The sequence below is a fragment of the Salvelinus fontinalis genome, chromosome 40, assembly GCF_029448725.1.
Source record: "Salvelinus fontinalis isolate EN_2023a chromosome 40, ASM2944872v1, whole genome shotgun sequence".
Classification (NCBI taxonomy): Eukaryota; Metazoa; Chordata; class Actinopteri; order Salmoniformes; family Salmonidae; genus Salvelinus; species Salvelinus fontinalis.
Window position 1 is genome coordinate 8,045,183 of NC_074704.1, and position 23,374 is coordinate 8,068,556.

Consider the following 23,374-nt stretch of genomic DNA (forward strand, 5'->3'; position numbering starts at 1 on the left):
ACACCCTAACTACCGATACGGACCTCAACCCTCATTAGATATGATGACACTACACCCTGACTACTGATACGGGCCTCAACCCTCATTAGATATGACACTACACCCTGACTACTGATACGGACCTCAACCCTCATTAGATATGATGACACTACACCCTGACTACTGATACGGGCCTCAACCCTCATTAGATACGATGACACTACACCCTGACTACACTAGTCATTATTGTACTATAGTACTACTAAATAGTCATTATTGTACTATACTACTACTAAATAGTCATTATTGTACTATACTACTACTAAATAGTCATTATTATACTGTACTAGTAGCTACACAGACATTATTGTACTATACTACTACTAAATAGTCATTATTATACTGTACTAGTAGCTACATAGACATTATTGTACTGTAATACTACTACTAAATAGTCATTATTGTACGACACTACTACTAAATAGTCATTATTGTACTACACTACTACTAAATAGTCATTATTGTACTATACTACTTAAAAATAGTCATTATTGTACTATACTACTACTAAATAGTCATTATTGTACTATACTACTACTAAATAGTCATTATTGTACTATATTGCTACTACTAAATAGTCATTATTGTACTATACTACTACTAAATAGTCATTATTGTACTATACTACTACTAAATAGTCATTATTGTACTGTACTACTAGTAAATAGTCATTATTGTACTATACTACTACTAAATAGTCATTATTGTACTATACTACTACTAAATAGTCATTACTGTACTATATTGCTACTACTAAATAGTCCTTATCAGTCTGGACTTACATATGCAGATTGTAGAGAGAAGCCTGGTGGCCAAGTACGGAGGAACACAGTTCTGGAAGGCCGGCTGCAGGACGTAGTTGGAGAAGGTGAGAGCTATGACAGCCAGGGTGGTGGGGTACATGATGAGAACCGCGCTCCATAGGAGCAGGAACCTATAGGAAGATAACATATATACATATATACTGTTAAAACTATATTATACTGTATGTAGACAGCCAGGGTGGTGGGGTACATGATGAGAACCGCGCTCCATAGGAGCAGGAACCTATAGGAAGACAACATATATATATATACTGTTAAAACTATATTATACTGTATGTAGACAGCCAGGGTGGTGGGGTACATGATGAGAACCGCGCTCCATAGGAGCAGGAACCTATAGGAAGACAACATATATACATATATACTGTTAAAACTATATTATACACCTTATACTGTATGTAGACAGTCAGGGTGGTGGGGTACATGATGAGAACCGCGCTCCATAGGAGCAGGAACCTATAGGAAGACAACATATATATACTGTTAAAACTATATTATACACCTTATACTGTATGTAGACAGCCAGGGTGGTGGGGTACATGATGAGAACCGCGCTCCATAGGAGCAGGAACCTATAGGAAGACAACATATATACTGTTAAAACTATATTATACACCTTATACTGTATGTAGACAGTCAGGGTGACGCGGTCAAAATATGCATAGACTGTAGACCGTTCATTGTTTATATTGTACGGCAGCTGTGGAGAGTGCTGGGCAAACTCAAATACTTATAAGACCTTTTCATGAACTCCGAGAGTCTCCTGCCTCGGAGACCTAAGGGACATCTTTGTGGACTCAGACTCTCACTTGTAACGAGTATCATGGGGACTACAAGTACAATTTATATCTAATCCACTTTACACATTAAAACACACCATTCTTTAATTACATGATTACTGGTACACATGTAGAGGAGGAATGAACGAAGGACCAGGATCTGTGGCCGTATTCATACGGTCTCTCTCCCCCCTGAGTACTGATCTAAGACCAGTTATTTAGATCAGACGGTCTCTCTCCCCCTGAGTACTGATCTAAGACCAGTTATTTAGATCAGACGGTCTCCCCCCCCTGAGTACTGATCTAAGACCAGTTATATAGATCAGACGGTCTCTCTCCCCCTGAGTACTGATCTAAGACCAGTTATGTAGATCAGACGGTCTCTCTCCCCCTGAGTACTGATCTAAGACCAGTTATGTAGATCAGACGGTCTCTCTCCCCCTGAGTACTGATCTAAGACCAGTTATTTAGATCAGACGGTCTCTCTCTCCCCTGAGTACTGATCTAAGACCAGTTATTTAGATCAGACGGTCTCCCCCCCCTGAGTACTGATCTAAGACCAGTTATTTAGATCAGACGGTCTCTCTCCCTCCTGAGTACTGATCTAAGACCAGTTATTTAGATCAGACGGTCTCTCTCCCCCCTGAGTACTGATCTAAGACCAGTTATTTAGATCAGACGGTCTCTCTCCCCCCCTGAGTACTGATCTAAGACCAGTTATATAGATCAGATGGTCTCTCTCCCTCCTGAGTACTGATCTAAGACCAGTTATTTAGATCAGACGGTCTCTCTCTCCTCCTGAGTACTGATCTAAGACCAGTTATATAGATCAGATGGTCTCTCTCCCTCCTGAGTACTGATCTAAGACCAGTTATTTAGATCAGACGGTCTCTCTCCCCCCTGAGTACTGATCTAAGACCAGTTATGTAGATCAGACGGTCTCTCTCCCCCCTGAGTACTGATCTAAGACCAGTTATTTAGATCAGACGGTCTCTCTCCCCCTGAGTACTGATCTAAGACCAGTTATTTAGATCAGACGGTCTCTCTCCCTCCTGAGTACTGATCTAAGACCAGTTATTTAGATCAGACGGTCTCTCTCCCCCTGAGTACTGATCTAAGACCAGTTATTTAGATCAGACGGTCTCTCTCCCCCTGAGTACTGATCTAAGACCAGTTATTTAGATCAGATGGTCTCTCTCCCCCCCCTGAGTACTGATCTAAGACCAGTTATTTAGATCAGACGGTCTCTCTCCCCCTGAGTACTGATCTAAGACCAGTTATTTAGATCAGATGGTCTCTCTTCACCTGAGTACTGATCTAAGACCAGTTATGTAGATCAGACGGTCTCTCTCTCCCCTGAGTACTGATCTAAGACCAGTTATTTAGATCAGATGGTCTCTCTCCCCCCTGAGTACTGATCTAAGACCAGTTATTTAGATCAGAATGAGTAACATTATCAAGTCCCCCCTGTGTAGGGGACTTGATCCTAATTACAAAATTCAATAAAACACTTAAACGTTTTACATGATCATTATTTTATGTGAAATGAATGATCACGGGTTCCTTTCTATTGTGTATGAATTATGGCTGTTGTCAAACTTGTAAAACATTTTGCTTTAGAATGTGTTTAAATCAAAATCAAATCAAATTTTATTGGTTACATTACACATGGTTACATTACACATGGTTAGAAGATGTTATTGTTAGTTCCTGTATGTTGTTAGAATTACACCATGAGTGGTTAATCATGAAACATCCAACCCCGCCCTTCTTCTTCCCTGAGAGATGTTTGTTCCTGTCGGCGCGACGCACAAAGAATCCCGGTGGCTGTACCGACTCCAACAGCATGTCCCCAAAGAGCCAGGTTGCCATGAAAACAGAGCATGTTACAATCTCGAGGATCTCTCTGGAAAGCAACCCTAGCCCTAATTCCGTCTGCCTTGTTATCTAGAGACTGGACATTAGCGAGTAAAATACTCGGGAGAGGTGCGTGGTGTGTACGCCTCCGAATCCTGGCCAGAAGGCCGCCCCGTCTACCTCTCCTGTGGCAACTTTGTTTTGGGTCAGCCTCTTGGGTGGTTCGAACGAAGGATCCACTGCGGGAAAGTCGTATTCCTGGTCGTAGCGTTGGGAAGTTGACGTCTCTCTGATATCCAATAGTTCTTCCCGGCTGTACGTAATAAAACTTAAGATTTTCTGGGCTAACAATGTAAGAAATAATACACAAAAAAATATTAATACTGCATAGTTTAGGACTAGAAGCGAGGACTAGAAGGACTAGAAGCGAGGCGACCCTTTCTGTCGGCGCCATCGTGCCATTTAGAGAATTGGGACATTGAGGTTTCTGCATCATGATGCATTTAATAACATTCTATAGCAGCCATTTTGGCTCCTGTTAACAAAATGAGCATCAGGATGCATTTAATAACATTCTATAGCAGCCATGTTGGCTCCTGTTAACAAAACGAGCATCAGGATGCATTTAATAACATTCTATGGCAGCCATTTTGGCTCCTGTTAACAAAACGAGCATCAGGATGCATTTAATAACATTCTATGGCAGCCATTTTGGCTCCTGTTAACAAAACGAGCATCAGGATGCATTTAATAACATTCTATGGCAGCCATTTTGGCTCCTGTTAACAAAATGAGCATCAGGATGCATTTAATAACATTCTATAGCAGCCATGTTGGCTCCTGTTAACAAAACGAGCATCATGATGCATTTAATAACATTCTATAGCAGCCATGTTGGCTCCTGTTAACAAAATAAGCATCAGGATGCAATTAACCTGGTCCTGTAGGAGCCTGTGATATCTGGTCCTGTTGGAGCCTGTGATATCCGGTCCTGTTGGAGCCTGTGATATCTGGTCCTGTTGGAGCCTGTGATATCTGGTCCTGTTGGAGCCTGTGATATCCGGTCCTGTTGGAGCCTGTGATATCCGGTCCTGTTGGAGCCTGTGATATCCGGTCCTGTTGGAGCCTGTGATATCCGGTCCTGTTGGAGCCTGTGATATCCGGTCCTGTTGGAGCCTGTGATATCCGGTCCTGTTGGAGCCTGTGATATCCGGTCCTGTTGGAGCCTGTGATATCCGGTCCTGTTGGAGCCTGTGATATCCGGTCCTGTTGGAGCCTGTGATATCCGGTCCTGTTGGAGCCTGTGATATCCGGTCCTGTTGGAGCCTGTGATATCCGGTCCTGTTGGAGCCTGTGATATCCGGTCCTGTTGGAGCCTGTGATATCCGGTCCTGTTGGAGCCTGTGATATCCGGTCCTGTTGGAGCCTGTGATATCCGGTCCTGTTGGAGCCTGTGATATCCGGTCCTGTTGGAGGCTGTGATATCCGGTCCTGTTGGAGGCTGTGATATCTGGTCCTGTTGGAGCCTGTGATATCTGGTCCTGTTGGAGCCTGTGATATCTGGTCCTGTTGGAGCCTGTGATATCCGGTCCTGTTGGAGCCTGTGATATCCGGTCCTGTTGGAGCCTGTGATATCCGGTCCTGTTGGAGCCTGTGATATCCGGTCCTGTTGGAGCCTGTGATATCCGGTCCTGTTGGAGCCTGTGATATCCGGTCCTGTTGGAGCCTGTGATATCTGGTCCTGTTGGAGCCTGTGATATCCGGTCCTGTTGGAGCCTGTGATATCCTGTCCTGTTGGAGCCTGTGATATCCGGTCCTGTTGGAGCCTGTGATATCCGGTCCTGTTGGAGCCTGTGATATCCGGTCCTGTTGGAGCCTGTGATATCCGGTCCTGTTGGAGCCTGTGATATCCGGTCCTGTTGGAGCCTGTGATATCCGGTCCTGTTGGAGCCTGTGATATCCGGTCCTGTTGGAGCCTGTGATATCCGGTCCTGTTGGAGCCTGTGATATCCGGTCCTGTTGGAGCCTGTGATATCTGGTCCTGTTGGAGCCTGTGATATCCGGTCCTGTTGGAGCCTGTGATATCTGGTCCTGTTGGAGCCTGTGATATCTGGTCCTGTTGGAGCCTGTGATATCCGGTCCCGTTGGAGCCTGTGATATCTGGTCCTGTTGGAGCCTGTGATATCTGGTCCTGTTGGAGCCTGTGATATCCGGTCCTGTTGGAGCCTGTGATATCCGGTCCTGTTGGAGCCTGTGATACCTGGTCCTGTTGGAGCCTGTGATATCTGGTCCTGGTGACCGAAAGAGCCAACGTGCTAAACTAACTGATGAATAGGAGAGAGACAAGATCCAGCGACAGGAAACACAGCAAACATACTGAGGTGGTAAATAGGGGGGCAATGGGGGGGGGGGGGGGCAATGTCGCTCCAACAATACGAATCAATTCATCCTTAACCGGCAAATTAATTAACAAAAACAAAAGTGAAAATCCTATAAAATTGTTCCAAAAGTTGCTTATGTCCGAAAAGAAAACACATTTTGTATACAGTGTGTATTCGGAAAGTTTTCAGAACCCTTGACTTTTTCCATATTTTGTTACATTACAGCCTTATTCTAAAATTTATTTAAAAACATCTACACACAATACCCCATAATAACAAAGCAAAAACAAGTTTTTAGAAATTTGAGCAAATTAATAAAAAATTCAAAAACGGAAATATCACGTTTACATAAGTATTCAAACTCTTTACTCAGTACTTGGTTGTCAGCGATTACAGCCTTGACTCTTCTTGGTTATGACGCTACAAGCTTGGCACACCTGTATTTGGGGAGTTTCTCCCATTCCTCTCTGCAGATCCTCTCACTAGTCCACGTTGTGATCAGATTAATCTTGTCAGTCTTTTCACTAGTCCATGTTGTGGTCAGATTAATCCTGTCAGTCTTTTCACTAGTCCATGTTGTGGTCAGATTAATCCTGTCAGTATTTTCACTAGTCCACATTGTGGTCAGATTAATCCTGTCAGTCTTTTCACTAATCCATGTTGTGGTCAGATTAATCCTGTCAGTCTTTTCACTAGTCCACATTGTGGTCAGATTAATCCTGTCAGTCTTTTCACTAATCCATGTTGTGGTCAGATTAATCCTGTCAGGCTTTTCACTAGTCCACGTTGTGGTCAGATTAATCCTGTCAGTATTTTCACTAGTCCATGTTGTGGTCAGATTAATCCTGTCAGTATTTTCACTAGTCCACATTGTGGTCAGATTAATCCTGTCAGTCTTTTCACTAGTCCACGTTGTGGTCAGATTAATCCTGTCAGTATTTTCACTAGTCCATGTTGTGGTCAGATTAATCCTGTCAGTCTTTTCACTAGTCCATGTTGTGGTCAGATTAATCCTGTCAGTCTTTTCACTAGTCCATGTTGTGGTCAGATTAATCCGGTCAGTCTTTTCACTAGTCCATGTTGTGGTCAGATTAATCCTGTCAGTCTTTTCACTAGTCCATGTTGTGGTCAGATTAATCCTGTCAGTATTTTCACTAGTCCACGTTGTGGTCAGATTAATCCTGTCAGTCTTTTCACTAGTCCATGTTGTGGTCAGATTAATCCTGTCAGGCTTTTCACTAGTCCACGTTGTGGTCAGATTAATCCTGTCAGTCTTTTCACTAGTCCACATTGTGGTCAGATTAAACCTGTCAGTCTTTTCACTAGTCCACGTTGTGGTCAGATTAATCTTGTCAGTCTTTTCACTAGTCCACGTTGTGGTCAGATTAATCTTGTCAGTCTTTTCACTAGTCCATGTTGTGGTCAGATTAATCCTGTCAGTCTTTTCACTAGTCCATGTTGTGGTCAGATTAATCCTGTCAGTTTTTCACTAGTCCATGTTGTGGTCAGATTAATCCTGTCAGTCTTTTCACTAGTCCACATTGTGGTCAGATTAATCCGGTCAGTCTTTTCACTAGTCCATGTTGTGGTCAGATTAATCATGTCAGTCTTTTCACTAGTCCACGTTGTGGTCAGATTAATCCTGTCAGTCTTTTCACTAGTCCACGTTGTGGTCAGATTAATCCTGTCAGTCTTTTCACTAGTCCATGTTGTGGTCAGATTAATCCTGTCAGTCTTTTCACTAGTCCATGTTGTGGTCAGATGAAACAATAGTAGCTCTATATGGTTCACTAAATGTGTTTTAATTGTCATTTTACCAACATTTCTGAAAATGTTTATATCGCGTTTTGGAATGAAATTCTTCCCTTCTACTCTGAGACGGGCCCTGAACATTTCTGGGAAAAAAACAGGGAATTCTGGGAAAGTTTCTGGGTTGTTTCCCTAATCAGGATCGTGGACATAAAATAGAAAACGTACCCCACCAGTCCTCCGAATATCTCTGTGACGTAGGAGTAGTCTCCTCCTGACTTGGGAATGGTGACCCCCAGCTCGGCGTAACACATGGAGCCCAGGGCGCAGATACCCCCTCCACACACCCACACGATAAGGGACAGACCCACCGAGCCAGCGTGCTCCAAAACCCCCTTAGGAGAGATGAATATCCCCGAACCAATGATGTTACCTGGGGAGTGGAGAACAACAGAGAGACAGATACGTTAGAATCAAGTGTAGTAGTTTCCTGTGGTCTTCAACAACCTCCCAATCCTGTCCCCCCTTGGTGTGAGGGAGGAGAAGAACACAGTGGAGAAAGACATTCATATCAACTCTGATAATTGGTCTTCAACAACCTCCCAGTCCTGTCCCCCCTTGGTGTGAGGGAGGAGAAGAACACAGTGGAGAAAGACATTCATATCAACTCTGATAGTTGGTCTTCAACAACCTCCCAGTCCTGTCCCCCCTTGTTGTGAGGGAGGAGAAGAACACAGTGGAGAAAGACATTCATATCAACTCTGATAGTTGGTCTTCAACAACCTCCCAGTCCTGTCCCCCCTTGGTGTGAGGGAGGAGAAGAACACAGTGGAGAAAGACATTCATATCAACTCTGATAGTTGGTCTTCAACAACCTCCCAGTCCTGTCCCCCCTTGTTGTGAGGGAGGAGAAGAACACAGTGGAGAAAGACATTCATATCATCTCTGATAGTTGGTCTTCAACAACCTCCCAGTCCTGTCCCCCCTTGGTGTGAGGGAGGAGAAGAACACAGTGGAGAAAGACATTCATATCAACTCTGATAATTGGTCTTCAACAACCTTCCAGTCTTGTCCACTTGTTTTTTATATTTTTATAGTTGAGGGGTTGTATATCATAACAAACATCTGTTTTCTGTTATCGATTTCATAAACACCCCCCTAGTCATCACACAGCTGTTTCAGATCTGGATTACCACCACAGTGGACTGAAATGACCATGGGGCTCTGGTGCTGTTTTCCATGTCCAAGTCTCTGTTCTGCAGGGTCAGTGAACTGGACTGGACTACATTATGTAAAGCTGGCTAACTCTGAGGTCTGTTACTATACTACGTAACGCTGGCTAACACTGAGGTCTGTTAATATACTAAGTAACCCTGGCTAACACTGAGGTCTGTTACTACACTATGTAACCCTGGCTAACACTGAGGTATGTTACTACACTATGTAACCCTGGCTAACACTGTTACTACACTATGTAACCCTGGCTAACACTGAGGTCTGTTACTACACTATGTAACCCTGGCTAACACTGAGGTCTGTTACTACACTATGTAACCCTGGCTAACACTGAGGTCTGTTACTAAACTACGTAACCCTGGCTAACACTGAGGTCTGTTACTACACTACGTAACCCTGGCTAACACTGAGGTCTGTTACTACACTATGTAACCCTGGCTAACACTGAGGTCTGTTACTACACTACGTAACCCTGGCTAACACTGAGGTCTGTTACTACACTATGTAACCCTGGCTAACACTGAGGTCGGTTACTACACTATGTAACCCTGGCTAACACTGAGGTCTGTTACTACACGATGTAACCCTGGCTAACACTGAGGTCTGTTACTACACTATGTAACCCTGGCTAACACTGAGGGCTGTTACTACACTATGTAACGCTGGCTAACACTGAGGTCTGTTACAACACTATGTAACCCTGGCTAACACTGAGGTCTGTTACTACACTATGTAACCCTGGCTAACTCTGAGGTCTGTTACTACACTATGTAACCCTGGGTAACACTGAGGTATGTTACTACACTATGTAACCCTGGCTAACACTGAGGTCTGTTACTACACTATGTAACGCTGGCTAACACTGAGGTCTGTTACAACACTATGTAACCCTGGCTAACACTGAGGTCTGTTACTATACTATGTAACCCTGGCTAACTCTGAGGTCTGTTACTACACTATGTAACCCTGGGTAACACTGAGGTATGTTACTACACTATGTAACCCTGGGTAACACTGAGGTATGTTACTACACTATGTAACCCTGGCTAACACTGAGGTCTGTTACTACACTACGTAACCCTGGCTAACACTGAGGTCTGTTACTACACTATGTAACCCTGGCTAACTCTGAGGTCTGTTACTACACTATGTAACCCTGGCTAACACTGAGGTCTGTTACTACACTATGTAACCCTGGCTAACACTGAGGTCTGTTACTACACTATGTAACGCTGGCTAACTCTGAGGTCTGTTACTACACTGCGTAACCCTGGCTAACACCGAGGTCTGTTACTACACTATGTAACGCTGGCTAACACTGAGGTCTGTTACTACACTATGTAACGCTGGCTAACACTGAGGTCTGTTACTACACAATGTAACCCTGGTTAACACTGAGGTCTGTTACTACACTACGTAACCCTGGCTAACACTGAGGTCTGTTACTACACTATGTAACCCTGGCTCTGAGTCTGAGGCTGGCTGAGGTATCCATCCCTACACTATGTAACCCTGGCTCTGTGTCTGGCTGAGGTATCCAATCCTACACTATGTAACCCTGGCTCTGTGTCTGAGGCTGGCTGAGGTATCCATCCCTACACTATGTAACCCTGGCTCTGTGTCTGAGGCTGGCTGAGGTATCCATCCCTACACTATGTAACCCTGGCTCTGTGTCTGAGGCTGGCTGAGGTATCCATTCCTACGCTATGTAACCCTGGCTCTATGTCTGAGGCTGGCTGAGGTATCCATCCCTACACTATGTAACCCTGGCTCTGTGTCTGGCTGAGGTATCCATCCCTACACTATGTAACCCTGGCTCTGTGTCTGAGGCTGGCTGAGGTATCCATCCCTACACTATGTAACCCTGGCTCTGTGTCTGAGGCTGGCTGAGGTATCCATCCCTACACTATGTAACCCTGGCTCTATGTCTGAGGCTGGCTGAGGTATCCATCCCTACACTATGTAACCCTGGCTCTGTGTCTGAGGCTGGCTGAGGTATCCATCCCTACACTATGTAACCCTGGCTCTGTGTCTGAGGCTGGCTGAGGTATCCATCCCTACACTATGTAACCCTGGCTCTGTGTCTGAGGCTGGCTGAGGTATCCATCCCTACACTATGTAACCCTGGCTCTGTGTCTGAGGCTGGCTGAGGTATCCATCCCTACACTATGTAACCCTGGCTCTGTGTCTGTGTCTGGCTGAGGTATCCATCCCTACACTATGTAACCCTGGCTCTGTGTCTGAGGCTGGCTGAGGTATCCATCCCTACACTATGTAACCCTGGCTCTGTGTCTGGCTGAGGTATCCATCCCTACACTATGTAACCCTGGCTCTGCGCCTGAGGCTGGCTGAGGTATCCATCCCTACACTATGTAACCCTGGCTCTGTGTCTGGCTGAGGTATCCATCCCTACACTATGTAACCCTGGCTCTGTGTCTGGCTGAGGTATCCATCCCTACACTATGTAACCCTGGCTCTGTGTCTGAGGCTGGCTGAGGTATCCATCCCTACACTATGTAACCCTGGCTCTGTGTCTGGCTGAGGTATCCATCCCTACACTATGTAACCCTGGCTCTGTGTCTGAGGCTGGCTGAGGTATCCATCCCTACACTATGTAACCCTGGCTCTGTGTCTGAGGCCGGCTGAGGTATCCATCCCTACACTATGTAACCCTGGCTCTGTGTCTGAGGCTGGCTGAGGTATCCATCCCTACACTATGTAACCCTGGCTCTGTGTCTGAGGCTGGCTGAGGTATCCATCCCTACACTATGTAACCCTGGCTCTGTGTCTGAGGCTGGCTGAGGTATCCATCCCTACACTATGTAACCCTGGCTCTGTGTCTGTGTCTGGCTGAGGTATCCATCCCTACACTATGTAACCCTGGCTCTGCCTCTGAGGCTGGCTGAGGTATCCATCCCTACACTATGTAACCCTGGCTCTGTGTCTGAGGCTGGCTGAGGTATCCATCCCTACACTATGTAACCCTGGCTCTGTGTCTGGCTGAGGTATCCATCCCTACACTATGTAACCCTGGCTCTGCCTCTGAGGCTGGCTGAGGTATCCATCCCTACACTATGTAACCCTGGCTCTGTGTCTGGCTGAGGTATCCATCCCTACACTATGTAACCCTGGCTCTGTGTCTGGCTGAGGTATCCATCCCTACACTATGTAACCCTGGCTCTGTGTCTGAGGCTGGCTGAGGTATCCATCCCTACACTATGTAACCCTGGCTCTGTGTCTGGCTGAGGTATCCATCCCTACACTATGTAACCCTGGCTCTGTGTCTGGCTGAGGTATCCATCCCTACACTATGTAACCCTGGCTCTGTGTCTGAGGCTGGCTGAGGTATCCATCCCTACACTATGTAACCCTGGCTCTGTGTCTGTGTCTGGCTGAGGTATCCATCCCTACACTATGTAACCCTGGCTCTATGTCTGATGCTGGCTGAGGTATCCATCCCTACACTATGTAACCCTGGCTCTGTGTCTGAGGCTGGCTGAGGTATCCATCCCTACACTATGTAACCCTGGCTCTGTGTCTGAGGCTGGCTGAGGTATCCATCCCTACACTATGTAACCCTGGCTCTGTGTCTGAGGCTGGCTGAGGTATCCATCCCTACACTATGTAACCCTGGCTCTGTGTCTGGCTGAGGTATCCATCCCTACACTATGTAACCCTGGCTCTGTGTCTGTGTCTGGCTGAGGTATCCATCCTATCCCCGTCCACAACATCCTCATCTGATCCAACAACAGCTGTCAAAGCAAAGACCCCCGGGCAAAACATCCAACGTGTCCCAAATGGCAGGTCAAATGTTCCAAGTGCTCAGGTTAAATGTAGTGCACTATATAGGGCCCATAGTGCTCAGGTCAAATGTAGTGCACTATATAGGGCCCATAGTGCTCAGGTCAAATGTAGTGCACTATATAGGGCCCATAGTGCTCAGGTCAAATGTAGTGCACTATATAGGGCCCATGGTACTCAGGTCAAATGTAGTGCACTATATAGGCCCCATAGTGCTCAGGTCAAATGTAGTGCACTATATAGGGCCCATAGTGCTCAGGTCAAATGTAGTGCACTGTATAGGGCCCATAGTGCTCAGGTCAAATGTAGTGCACTATATAGGGCCCATAGTGCTCAGGTCAAATGTAGTGCACTATATAGGGCCCATAGTGCTCAGGTCAAATGTAGTGCACTATATAGGGCCCATAGTGGTCAGGTCAAATGTAGTGCACTATATAGGGCCCATAGTACTCAGGTCAAATGTAGTGCACTATATAGGGAACAGGGTACCATTTGTGACACAGCCATCTCAGGGGAAAGTTTTGAAGAACAGCACAAGAGAAGAAGTAAGTGGATAATGGGGGGGGGGGGGGGTCTAATTGGTAGTTATCTCGCTGTAAACAGTTTGTCTGATGTGAGACAGCGAGGGCTCTGAGCCCCAGCGAGGCCCAGCGAGGCACGCCATCCATCACAGTGCCTCTCTGGAAACAAACAGCTCTGTAAATGTAATGATGCTCCAGTGAAATAACTCTGAACAGTAGATTTCCTCCTGTCACTTCTGATCTGGAGAGAGTACGGTGAGGAGCGGAGAGGAGAGGGGAGGAGAGGGGAGGATGTTACATAATGCTATTGTGTTTTGTTTTTGTGTTGTCATCACAAATCGTTGCATCGGCGTGGAGATTTAATGGGTGACCCACAAACGCTTGGCTCAGATCTGATGTCTACAGTACCGACGGCTGGGGAGCCTGGCTGAGATCTGATGTCTACAGTACTGACGGCTGGGGAGCCTGGCTCAGATCTGATGTCTACAGCACTGACGGCTGGGGAGCCTGGCTCAGATCTGATGTCTACAGTACTGACGGCTGGGGAGCCTGGCCTCAGATCTGATGTCTACAGTTACTGACGGCTGGGGAGCCTGGCCTCAGATCTGATGTCTACAGTACTGACGGCTGGGGAGCCTGGCTCAGATCTGATGTCTACAGTTACTGACGGCTGGGGAGCCTGGCTCAGATCTGATGTCTACAGTACTGACGGCTGGGGAGCCTGGCTCAGATCTGATGTCTACAGTTACTGACGGCTGGGGAGCCTGGCCTCAGATCTGATGTCTACAGTACTGATGGCTGGGGAGCCTGGCTCAGATCTGATGTCTACAGTACTGACGGCTGGGGAGCCTGGCTCAGATCTGATGTCTACAGTACTGACGGCTGGGGAGCCTGGCTCAGATCTGATGTCTACAGTTACTGACGGCTGGGGAGCCTGGATCAGATCTGATGTCTACAGTTACTGACGGCTGGGGAGCCTGGCTCAGATCTGATGTCTACAGTTACTGACGGCTGGGGAGCCTGGCCTCAGATCTGATGTCTACAGTTACTGACGGCTGGGGAGCCTGGCCTCAGATCTGATGTCTACAGTACCGACGGCTGGGGAGCCTGGCTCAGATCTGATGTCTACAGTACTGACGGCTGGGGAGCCTGGCTCAGATCTGATGTCTACAGTACTGATGGCTGGGGAGCCTGGCTGAGATCTGATGTCTACAGTACTGACGGCTGGGGAGCCTGGCTGAGATCTGATGTCTACAGTACTGACGGCTGGGGAGCCTGGCTCAGATCTGATGTCTACAGTACTGACGGCTGGGGAGCCTGGCCTCAGATCTGATGTCTACAGTACCGACGGCTGGGGAGCCTGGCTCAGATCTAATGTCTACACTACTGACGGCTGGGGAGCCTGGCTCAGATCTGATGTCTACAGTACTGACGGCTGGGGAGCCTGGCTCAGATCTGATGTCTACAGTTACTGACGGCTGGGGAGCCTGGCTGAGATCTGATGTCTACAGTTACTGACGGCTGGGGAGCCTGGCTCAGATCTGATGTCTACAGTACTGACGGCTGGGGAGCCTGGCTCAGATCTGATGTCTACAGTTACTGACGGCTGGGGAGCCTGGCTGAGATCTGATGTCTACAGTACTGACGGCTGGGGAGCCTGGCTATGATCTGATGTCTACAGTTACTGACGGCTGGGGAGCCTGGCTCAGATCTGATGTCTACAGTACTGACGGCTGGGGAGCCTGGCTCAGATCTGATGTCTACAGTACTGACGGCTGGGGAGCCTGGCTCAGACCTGATGTCTACAGTTACTGACGGCTGGGGAGCCTGGCTCAGATCTGATGTCGACACTACTGACGGCTGGGGAGACTGGCTCAGATCTGATGTCTACAGTTACTGACGGCTGGGGAGCCTGGCTCAGATCTGATGTCGACACTACTGACGGCTGGGGAGCCTGGCTCAGATCTGATGTCTACAGTTACTGACGGCTGGGGAGCCTGGCTCAGATCTGATGTCGACACTACTGACGGCTGGGGAGCCTGGCTCAGATCTGATGTCTACAGTACTGACGGCTGGGGAGCCTGGCTCAGAGCTGATGTCTACAGTTACTGACGGCTGGGGAGCCTGGCTCAGATCTGATGTCTACAGTACTGACGGCTGGGGAGCCTGGCTGAGAAGCAGTGTTTGAAGAAGCAGTACTTAGTTGGACTGTTGAGGAAGGAGATAGAAAGACAGGAAGAAGAGAATGTCTGTTGTGGTCCAATCATCATCCTCCTCCTCTGTGTCTGAAGCTGTGTCGAGGACTTCAGATGAGAAGGAGGTGAACGAGTGGAGGCGGGCGGAGCCTATAGATTCACATCACAGCCTATAGGGTTAAAATACATTCTGTGATCATAGCTTCCTGTTTCAAGCACAAGCATTCTACACCACTTCCTGCCTCTGACTTCGAAAGATGAGGCCCTTCAACCAGAGAAGGGAAAGTTGTATATCTGCTATGGAGATGGAGAGAGGAGAGAGAGGAGAGAGAGGAGAGAGAGGAGAGAGGGGAGAGAGAGGAGAGAGAGGAGAGAGAGGAGAGAGAGGAGAGAGAGGAGAGAGACACGACACTGCTCTCCTGCATTCTGCCTTCTGCATTGCAGTTGCATTAGAAGACGTTCTTAGGTTCAATCTGTTTACAGACTGGACAGAGAGAGTAGTAACCGTTACATTCTGCCTTCTGCATTGCTGTTGCATTAGAAGAGGTTCTTAGGTTCAATCTGTTTACAGAACGGACAGAGAGAGTAGTAACCGTTACATTCTGCCTTCTGCATTGCTGTTGCATTAGAAGAGGTTCTTAGGTTCAATCTGTTTACAGAACGGACAGAGAGAGTAGTAACCGTTACATTCTGCCTTCTGCATTGCTGTTGCATTAGAAGAGGTTCTTAGGTTCAATCTGTTTACAGAACGGACAGAGAGAGTAGTAACCGTTACATTCTGCCTTCTGCATTGCTGTTGCATTAGAAGAGGTTCTTAGGTTCAATCTGTTTACAGAACGGACAGAGAGAGTAGTAACCGTTACATTCTGCCTTCTGCATTGCTGTTGCATTAGAAGAGGTACTTAGGTTCAATCTGTTTACAGAACGGACAGAGAGAGTAGTAACCGTTACATTCTGCCTTCTGCATTGCTGTTGCATTAGAAGAGGTACTTAGGTTCAATCTGTTTACAGAACGGACAGAGAGAGTAGTAACCGTTACATTCTGCCTTCTGCATTGCTGTTGCATTAGAAGAGGTTCTTAGGTTCAATCTGTTTACAGAACGGACAGAGAGAGTAGTAACCGTTACATTCTGCCTTCTGCATTGCTGTTGCATTAGAAGAGGTTCTTAGGTTCAATCTGTTTACAGAACGGACAGAGAGAGTAGTAACCGTTACATTCTGCCTTCTGCATTGCTGTTGCATTAGAAGAGGTACTTAGGTTCAATCTGTTTACAGAACGGACAGAGAGAGTAGTAACCGTTACATTCTGCCTTCTGCATTGCTGTTGCATTAGAAGAGGTACTTAGGTTCAATCTGTTTACAGAACGGACAGAGAGAGTAGTAACCGTTACATTCTGCCTTCTGCATTGCTGTTGCATTAGAAGAGGTACTTAGGTTCAATCTGTTTACAGAACGGACAGAGAGAGTAGTAACCGTTACATTCTGCCTTCTGCATTGCAGTTGTATTAGAAGACGTTCTTAGGTTCAATCTGTTTACAGAACGGACAGAGAGAGTAGTAACCGTTACATTCTGCCTTCTGCATTGCTGTTGCATTAGAAGAGGTACTTAGGTTCAATCTGTTTACAGAACGGACAGAGAGAGTAGTAACCTTTACATTCTGCCTTCTGCATTGCAGTTGTATTAGAAGACGTTCTTAGGTTCAATCTGTTTACAGACTGGACAGAGAGAGTAGTGACCGTTACATTCTGCCTTCTGAAACCAGCATCACAGAGGGACCTAATTCTTGCTCGCCAGTGGCGCAGCGGTCTAAGGCAAGGAAATCGCAGTGCTAGAGGCGTCACTACAGACCCCTGGTTCGATCCCGGGCTGTAGCACAACCGGCTGTGATTGGGAGTCCCGTAGGGTGGCGCACAAAATATGAGGTAAATAACAAACATCAAACAACGACTAGGAGCACTGGGACACTGTCCTTAATGCATGGTGCTACTGTACTAGGAGCACTGGGACACTGTCCTTAATGCATGGTGCTACTGTATTAGGAGCACTAGGAGCACTGGGACACTGTCCTTAATGCATGGTGCTACTGTATTAGGAGCACTAGGAGCACTGGGACACTGTCCTTAATGCATGGTGCTACTGTACTAGGAGCACTAGGACACTGTCCTTAATGCATGGTGCTACTGTATTAGGAGCACTGGGACACTGTCCTTAATACATGGTGCTACTGTACTAGGAGCACTGGGACACTGTCCTTAATGCATGGTGCTACTGTATTAGGAGCACTGGGACACTGTCCTTAATGCATGGTGCTACTGTACTAGGAGCACTAGGAGCACTGGGACTGTCCTTAATGCATGGTGCTACTGTATTAGGAGCACTGAGACACTGGGACACTGTCCTTAATGCATGGTGCTACTGTATTAGGAGCACTGGGACACTGTCCTTAATGCATGGTGCTACTGTATTAGGAGCACTGGGACACTGTCCTTAATGCATGGTGCTACTGTACTAGGAGCACTGGGACACTGTCCTTAATGCATGGTGCTACTGTATTAGGAGCACTGGGACACTGTCCTTAATGCATGGTGCTACTGTATTAGGAGCACTAGGAGCACTGGGACACTGTCCTTAATGCATGGTGCTACTGTATTAGGAGCACTAGGAGCACTGGGACACTGTCCTTAATGCATGGTGCTACTGTATTAGGAGCACTGGGACACTGTCCTTAATGCATGGTGCTACTGTATTAGGAGCACTAGGAGCACTGGGACACTGTCCTTAATGCATGGTGCTACTGTATTAGGAGCACTAGGAGCACTGGGACACTGTCCTTAATGCATGGTGCTACTGTATTAGGAGCACTGGGACACTGTCCTTAATGCATGGTGCTACTGTATTAGGAGCACTAGGAGCACTGGGACACTGTCCTTAATGCATGGTGCTACTGTACTAGGAGCACTGGGACACTGTCCTTAATGCATGGTGCTACTGTATTAGGAGCACTAGGAGCACTGGGACACTGTCCTTAATGCATGGTGCTACTGTACTAGGAGCACTGGGACACTGTCCTTAATGCATGGTGCTACTGTATTAGGAGCACTAGGAGCACTGGGACACTGTCCTTAATGCATGGTGCTACTGTATTAGGAGCACTGAGACACTGTCCTTAATGCATGGTGCTACTGTATTAGGAGCACTAGGAGCACTGGGACACTGTCCTTAATGCATGGTGCTACTGTACTAGGAGCACTGGGACACTGTCCTTAATGCATGGTGCTACTGTATTAGGAGCACTAGGAGCACTGGGACACTGTCCTTAATGCATGGTGCTACTGTATTAGGAGCACTGGGACACTGTCCTTAATACATGGTGCTACTGTATTAGGAGCACTGGGACACTGTCCTTAATGCATGGTGCTACTGTACTAGGAGCACTGGGACACTGGGACACTGTCCTTAATGCATGGTGCTACTGTATTAGGAGCACTGGGACACTGTCCTTAATGCATGGTGCTACTGTATTAGGAGCACTGTGACACTGTCCTTAATGCATGGTGCTACTGTATTAGGAGCACTGAGACACTGTCCTTAATGCATGGTGCTACTGTATTAGGAGCACTGAGACACTGTCCTTAATGCATGGTGCTACTGTACTAGGAGCACTGAGACACTGTCCTTAATGCATGGTGCTACTGTATTAGGAGCACTGGGACACTGTCCTTAATGTATGGTGCTACTGTATTAGGAGCACTGAGACACTGTCCTTAATGCATGGTGCTACTGTATTAGGAGCACTGGGACACTGTCCTTAATGTATGGTGCTACTGTATTAGGAGCACTGAGACACTGTCCTTAATGTATGGTGCTACTGTATTAGGAGTACTGGGACACTGTCCTTAATGCATGGTGCTACTGTATTAGGAGCACTGGGACACTGTCCTTAATGCATGGTGCTACTGTACTAGGAGCACTAGGACACTGTCCTTAATGCATGGTGCTACTGTATTAGGAGCACTGGGACACTGTCCTTAATGCATGGTGCTACTGTACTAGGAGCACTAGGACACTGTCCTTAATACATGGTGCTACTGTATTAGGAGCACTGGGACACTGTCCTTAATGCATGGTGCTACTGTATTAGGAGCACTGGGACACTGTCCTTAATGCATGGTGCTACTGTATTAGGAGCACTGGGACACTGTCCTTAATGCATGGTGCTACTGTATTAGGAGCACTGGGACACTGTCCTTAATGCATGGTGCTACTGTATTAGGAGCACTGAGACACTGTCCTTAATGCATGGTGCTACTGTATTAGGAGCACTGGGACACTGTCCTTAATGCATGGTGCTACTGTATTAGGAGCACTGGGACACTGTCCTTAATGCATGGTGCTACTGTATTAGGAGCACTGAGACACTGTCCTTAATGCATGGTGCTACTGTATTAGGAGCACTGAGACACTGTCCTTAATGCATGGTGCTACTGTATTAGGAGCACTGGGACACTGTCCTTAATGCATGGTGCTACTGTATTAGGAACACTGGGACACTGTCCTTAATGCATGGTGCTACTGTATTAGGAGCACTGGGACACTGTCCTTAATGCATGGTGCTACTGTATTAGGAGCACTGGGACACTGTCCTTAATGCATGGTGCTACTGTATTAGGAGCACTGAGACACTGTCCTTAATGCATGGTGCTACTGTATTAGGAGCACTGAGACACTGTCCTTAATGCATGGTGCTACTGTATTAGGAGCACTGGGACACTGTCCTTAATGCATGGTGCTACTGTACTAGGAGCACTGGGACACTGTCCTTAATGCATGGTGCTACTGTATTAGGAGCACTGGGACACTGTCCTTAATGCATGGTGCTACTGTATTAGGAGCACTGGGACACTGTCCTTAATGCATGGTGCTACTGTATTAGGAGCACTGAGACACTGTCCTTAATGCATGGTGCTACTGTATTAGGAGCACTAGGAGCACTGGGACACTGTCCTTAATGCATGGTGCTACTGTATTAGGAGCACTGGGACACCACCCATAATGCATGGTGCTACTGTATTAGGAGCACTAGGAGCACTGGGACACTGTCCTTAATGCATGGTGCTACTGTATTAGGAGCACTGGGACACTACCCATAATGCATGGTGCTACTGTATTAGGAGCACTGGGACACTACCCATAATACATGGTGCTACTGTATTAGGAGCACTGAGACACTGTCCTTAATGCATGGTGCTACTGTATTAGGAGCACTGAGACACTGTCCTTAATGCATGGTGCTACTGTATTAGGAGCACTAGGAGCACTGGGACACTGTCCTTAATGCATGGTGCTACTGTATTAGGAGCACTGGGACACTACCCATAATGCATGGTGCTACTGTATTAGGAGCACTGAGATACTACCCATAATGCACTTGACCTTGTCCAAAAGATATCCTTCCCAGATAATGTAACGATAAAAAATAAACCGCTCCCAATATTGGCTTAGTAAATACCCTCCAGCCAGTCAACACCAGCCACGTGATTGGCTGAGGTAAAGTGGAATAAGTAGCGAGGGTGGAACAGAGGACAGGATTATATAGTTGACCAGAACGTGGCATAAATCCACTACTCAGAAATAGGGTTCAACATACCAGTTTCACAATACTCAGAAGTACCTTGGCAAGCAGACAAAACATGAACTGTGACAAGCCCTACTCTGAATTAAAGGAGTTAACCAGTCTGTCACACAGTGGGATGTAGGGTGTTCTGTAGTGGGGTGGGGGGAGGTTCTGTAGTGGGGTGGGGGGAGGTTCTGTAGTGGGGGAGGGAGGGGGGTTCTGTAGTGGGGGAGGGAGGGGGGTTCTGTAGTGGAGCGGGGTGTTCTGTAGTGGGGGAGGGTGTTCTGTAGTGGGGGAGGGGTTCTGTAGTGGGGGAGGGTGTTCTGTAGTGGGGGAGGGGTTCTGTAGTGGGGGAGGGTGTTCTGTAGTGGGGGAGGGTGTTCTGTAGTGGGGGAGGGTGTTCTGTAGTTGGGGAGGGTGTTCTGTAGTGGGGGAGGGTGTTCTGTAGTGGGGGAGGGGTTCTGTAGTGGGGGAGGGGGGGTTCTGTAGTGGGGGAGGGGGGGGTGGTCCTGTAGAGGGGGGGGGGGTTCTGGTGGGGGGAGGGGGGGTTCTGTACTGAGGGGAGGTGTTCTGTAGTGGGGGAGGGGAGGGGGGGTTCTGTAGTGGGGATGGAGGGGGGGTTCTGTAGTGGGGAGGGGGGGGGGGGGGGGGTTCTGTAGTGGAGAGGTTATGTAGTGGGGATGGAGGGGGGGTTCTGTAGTGGGGGAGGGGTGGGTTCTGTGGTGGGGGAGGGGTGAGGGGTTCTGTAGTGGGGAGGGGAGGGGGGGTTCTGTAGTGGGGGAGGGGAGGGGGGGTTCTGTAGTGGGGGAGGGGAGGGGGGGTTCTGTAGTGGGGGGGGGGTCTGTAGTGGGGGGGGGGGGTTCTGTAGGGGGGGGGGGGGGGGTTCTGTAGTTGGGGAGGGGGGAGGTGTTCTGTAGTGGGGAGGGGGTTCTGTAGTGGGGGAGGGGAGGGGGGGTTCTGTAGTGGGGGGGTGTTCTGTAGTTGGGGAGGGGGGTGGTTCTGTAGTGGGGGGGGGGGGGGGGTCTGTAGTGGGGAGGGGAGGGGGGGTTCATTCATCTTGATGGTTGTAAAGTCGTCTCAAATAAAACTGTGAAGGACCTCGGCGTTACTCTTGACCCATCCGGCGCCGAAACGAGATGGCCGCCTCGCTTCGCGTTCCTTGGAAAATATGCAGTATTTTGTTTTTTTATGTGTTATTTCTTACATCGGTACCCCAGGTAATCTTAGGTTTCATTACATACAGTCGGGAGGAACTACTGAATATACGATTAACGTCAACTCATCATCGTTCCTACCAGGAATATGACTTTCCCGAAACGGATCCAGTGTTTTGCCTTCCACCCAATACAATGGATCTGATCCCAGCCGGCGACCCTGTGCGACGCCGTAAAAGGGGCAAACGAGGCGGTCTCCTGGCCAGGCTTCGGAGACGGGCACATCGCGCTCCACTCCCTAGCATACTACTCGCCAATGTCCAGTCTCTTGACAATAAGGTTGATGAAATCCGAGCACGGGTAGCATTCCAGAGAGACATCAGGGATTGCAACGTGCTCTGCTTCACGGAAACATGGCTAACTCAAGAGACGCTAACGGAGTCGGTGCAGCCAACTGGTTTCTTCATGCATCGCGCCGACAGAAACAAACATCTTTCTGGTAAGAAGAGGGGCGGGGGGGTATGCCTTATGATTAACGAGACGTGGTGTGATCATCATAACAACACACAGGAACTCAAGTCATTCTGTTCACCTGATCTAGAACTCCTCACAATCAAATGTCGACCGCATTATCTACCAAGGGAATTCTCTTCAATCATAATCACAGCCGTATATATTCCCCCCCAAGCAGACACATCGATGGCCCTGAACGAACTTTATCTGACTCTTTGTAAACTGGAAACCACACACCCTGAGGCTGCATTCATCGTAGCTGGGGATTTTAACAAGGCTAATCTAAAAACAAAACTCCCTAAATTCTATCAGCATATCGATTGTGCTACCAGGGCTGGAAAAACCCTAGATCATTGTTATACTAATTTCCGCGACGCATATAAGGCCCTCCCCCGCCCCCCTTTCGGAAAAGCTGACCACGACTCCATTTTGTTGATTCCAGCCTACAAACAGAAACTAAAACAACAAGCTCCCGCGCTCAGGTCTGTTCAACGCTGGTCCGACCAATCTGATTCCACTCTTCAAGACTGCTTCGATCACGCGGATTGGAATATGTTCCGCATTGCGTCCAACAACAATATGGACGAATATGCTGATTCGGTGAGCGAGTTCATTAGGAAGTGCATTGACGATGTCGTACCCACAGCAACGATTAAAACATTCCCAAACCAGAAACCGTGGATTGACGGCAGCATTCGCGTGAAACTGAA

The 23,374-nt window shown here is 47.6% G+C and overlaps 1 protein-coding gene across 1 annotated transcript in view; it reads right to left on the reverse strand.

The window, feature by feature from the left end:
• Nucleotides 1-23,374, reverse strand: part of LOC129839470 (asc-type amino acid transporter 1-like) — a gene marked incomplete at its 3' end in the record, with an annotated part of 83,797 nt that overhangs the window by 51,855 nt on the left and 8,568 nt on the right. Inside the window, 2 exon segments of the mRNA XM_055906949.1 lie at nucleotides 822-973; nucleotides 7,858-8,062. Coding sequence (XP_055762924.1) covers nucleotides 822-973; nucleotides 7,858-8,062 — 357 coding nt within the window.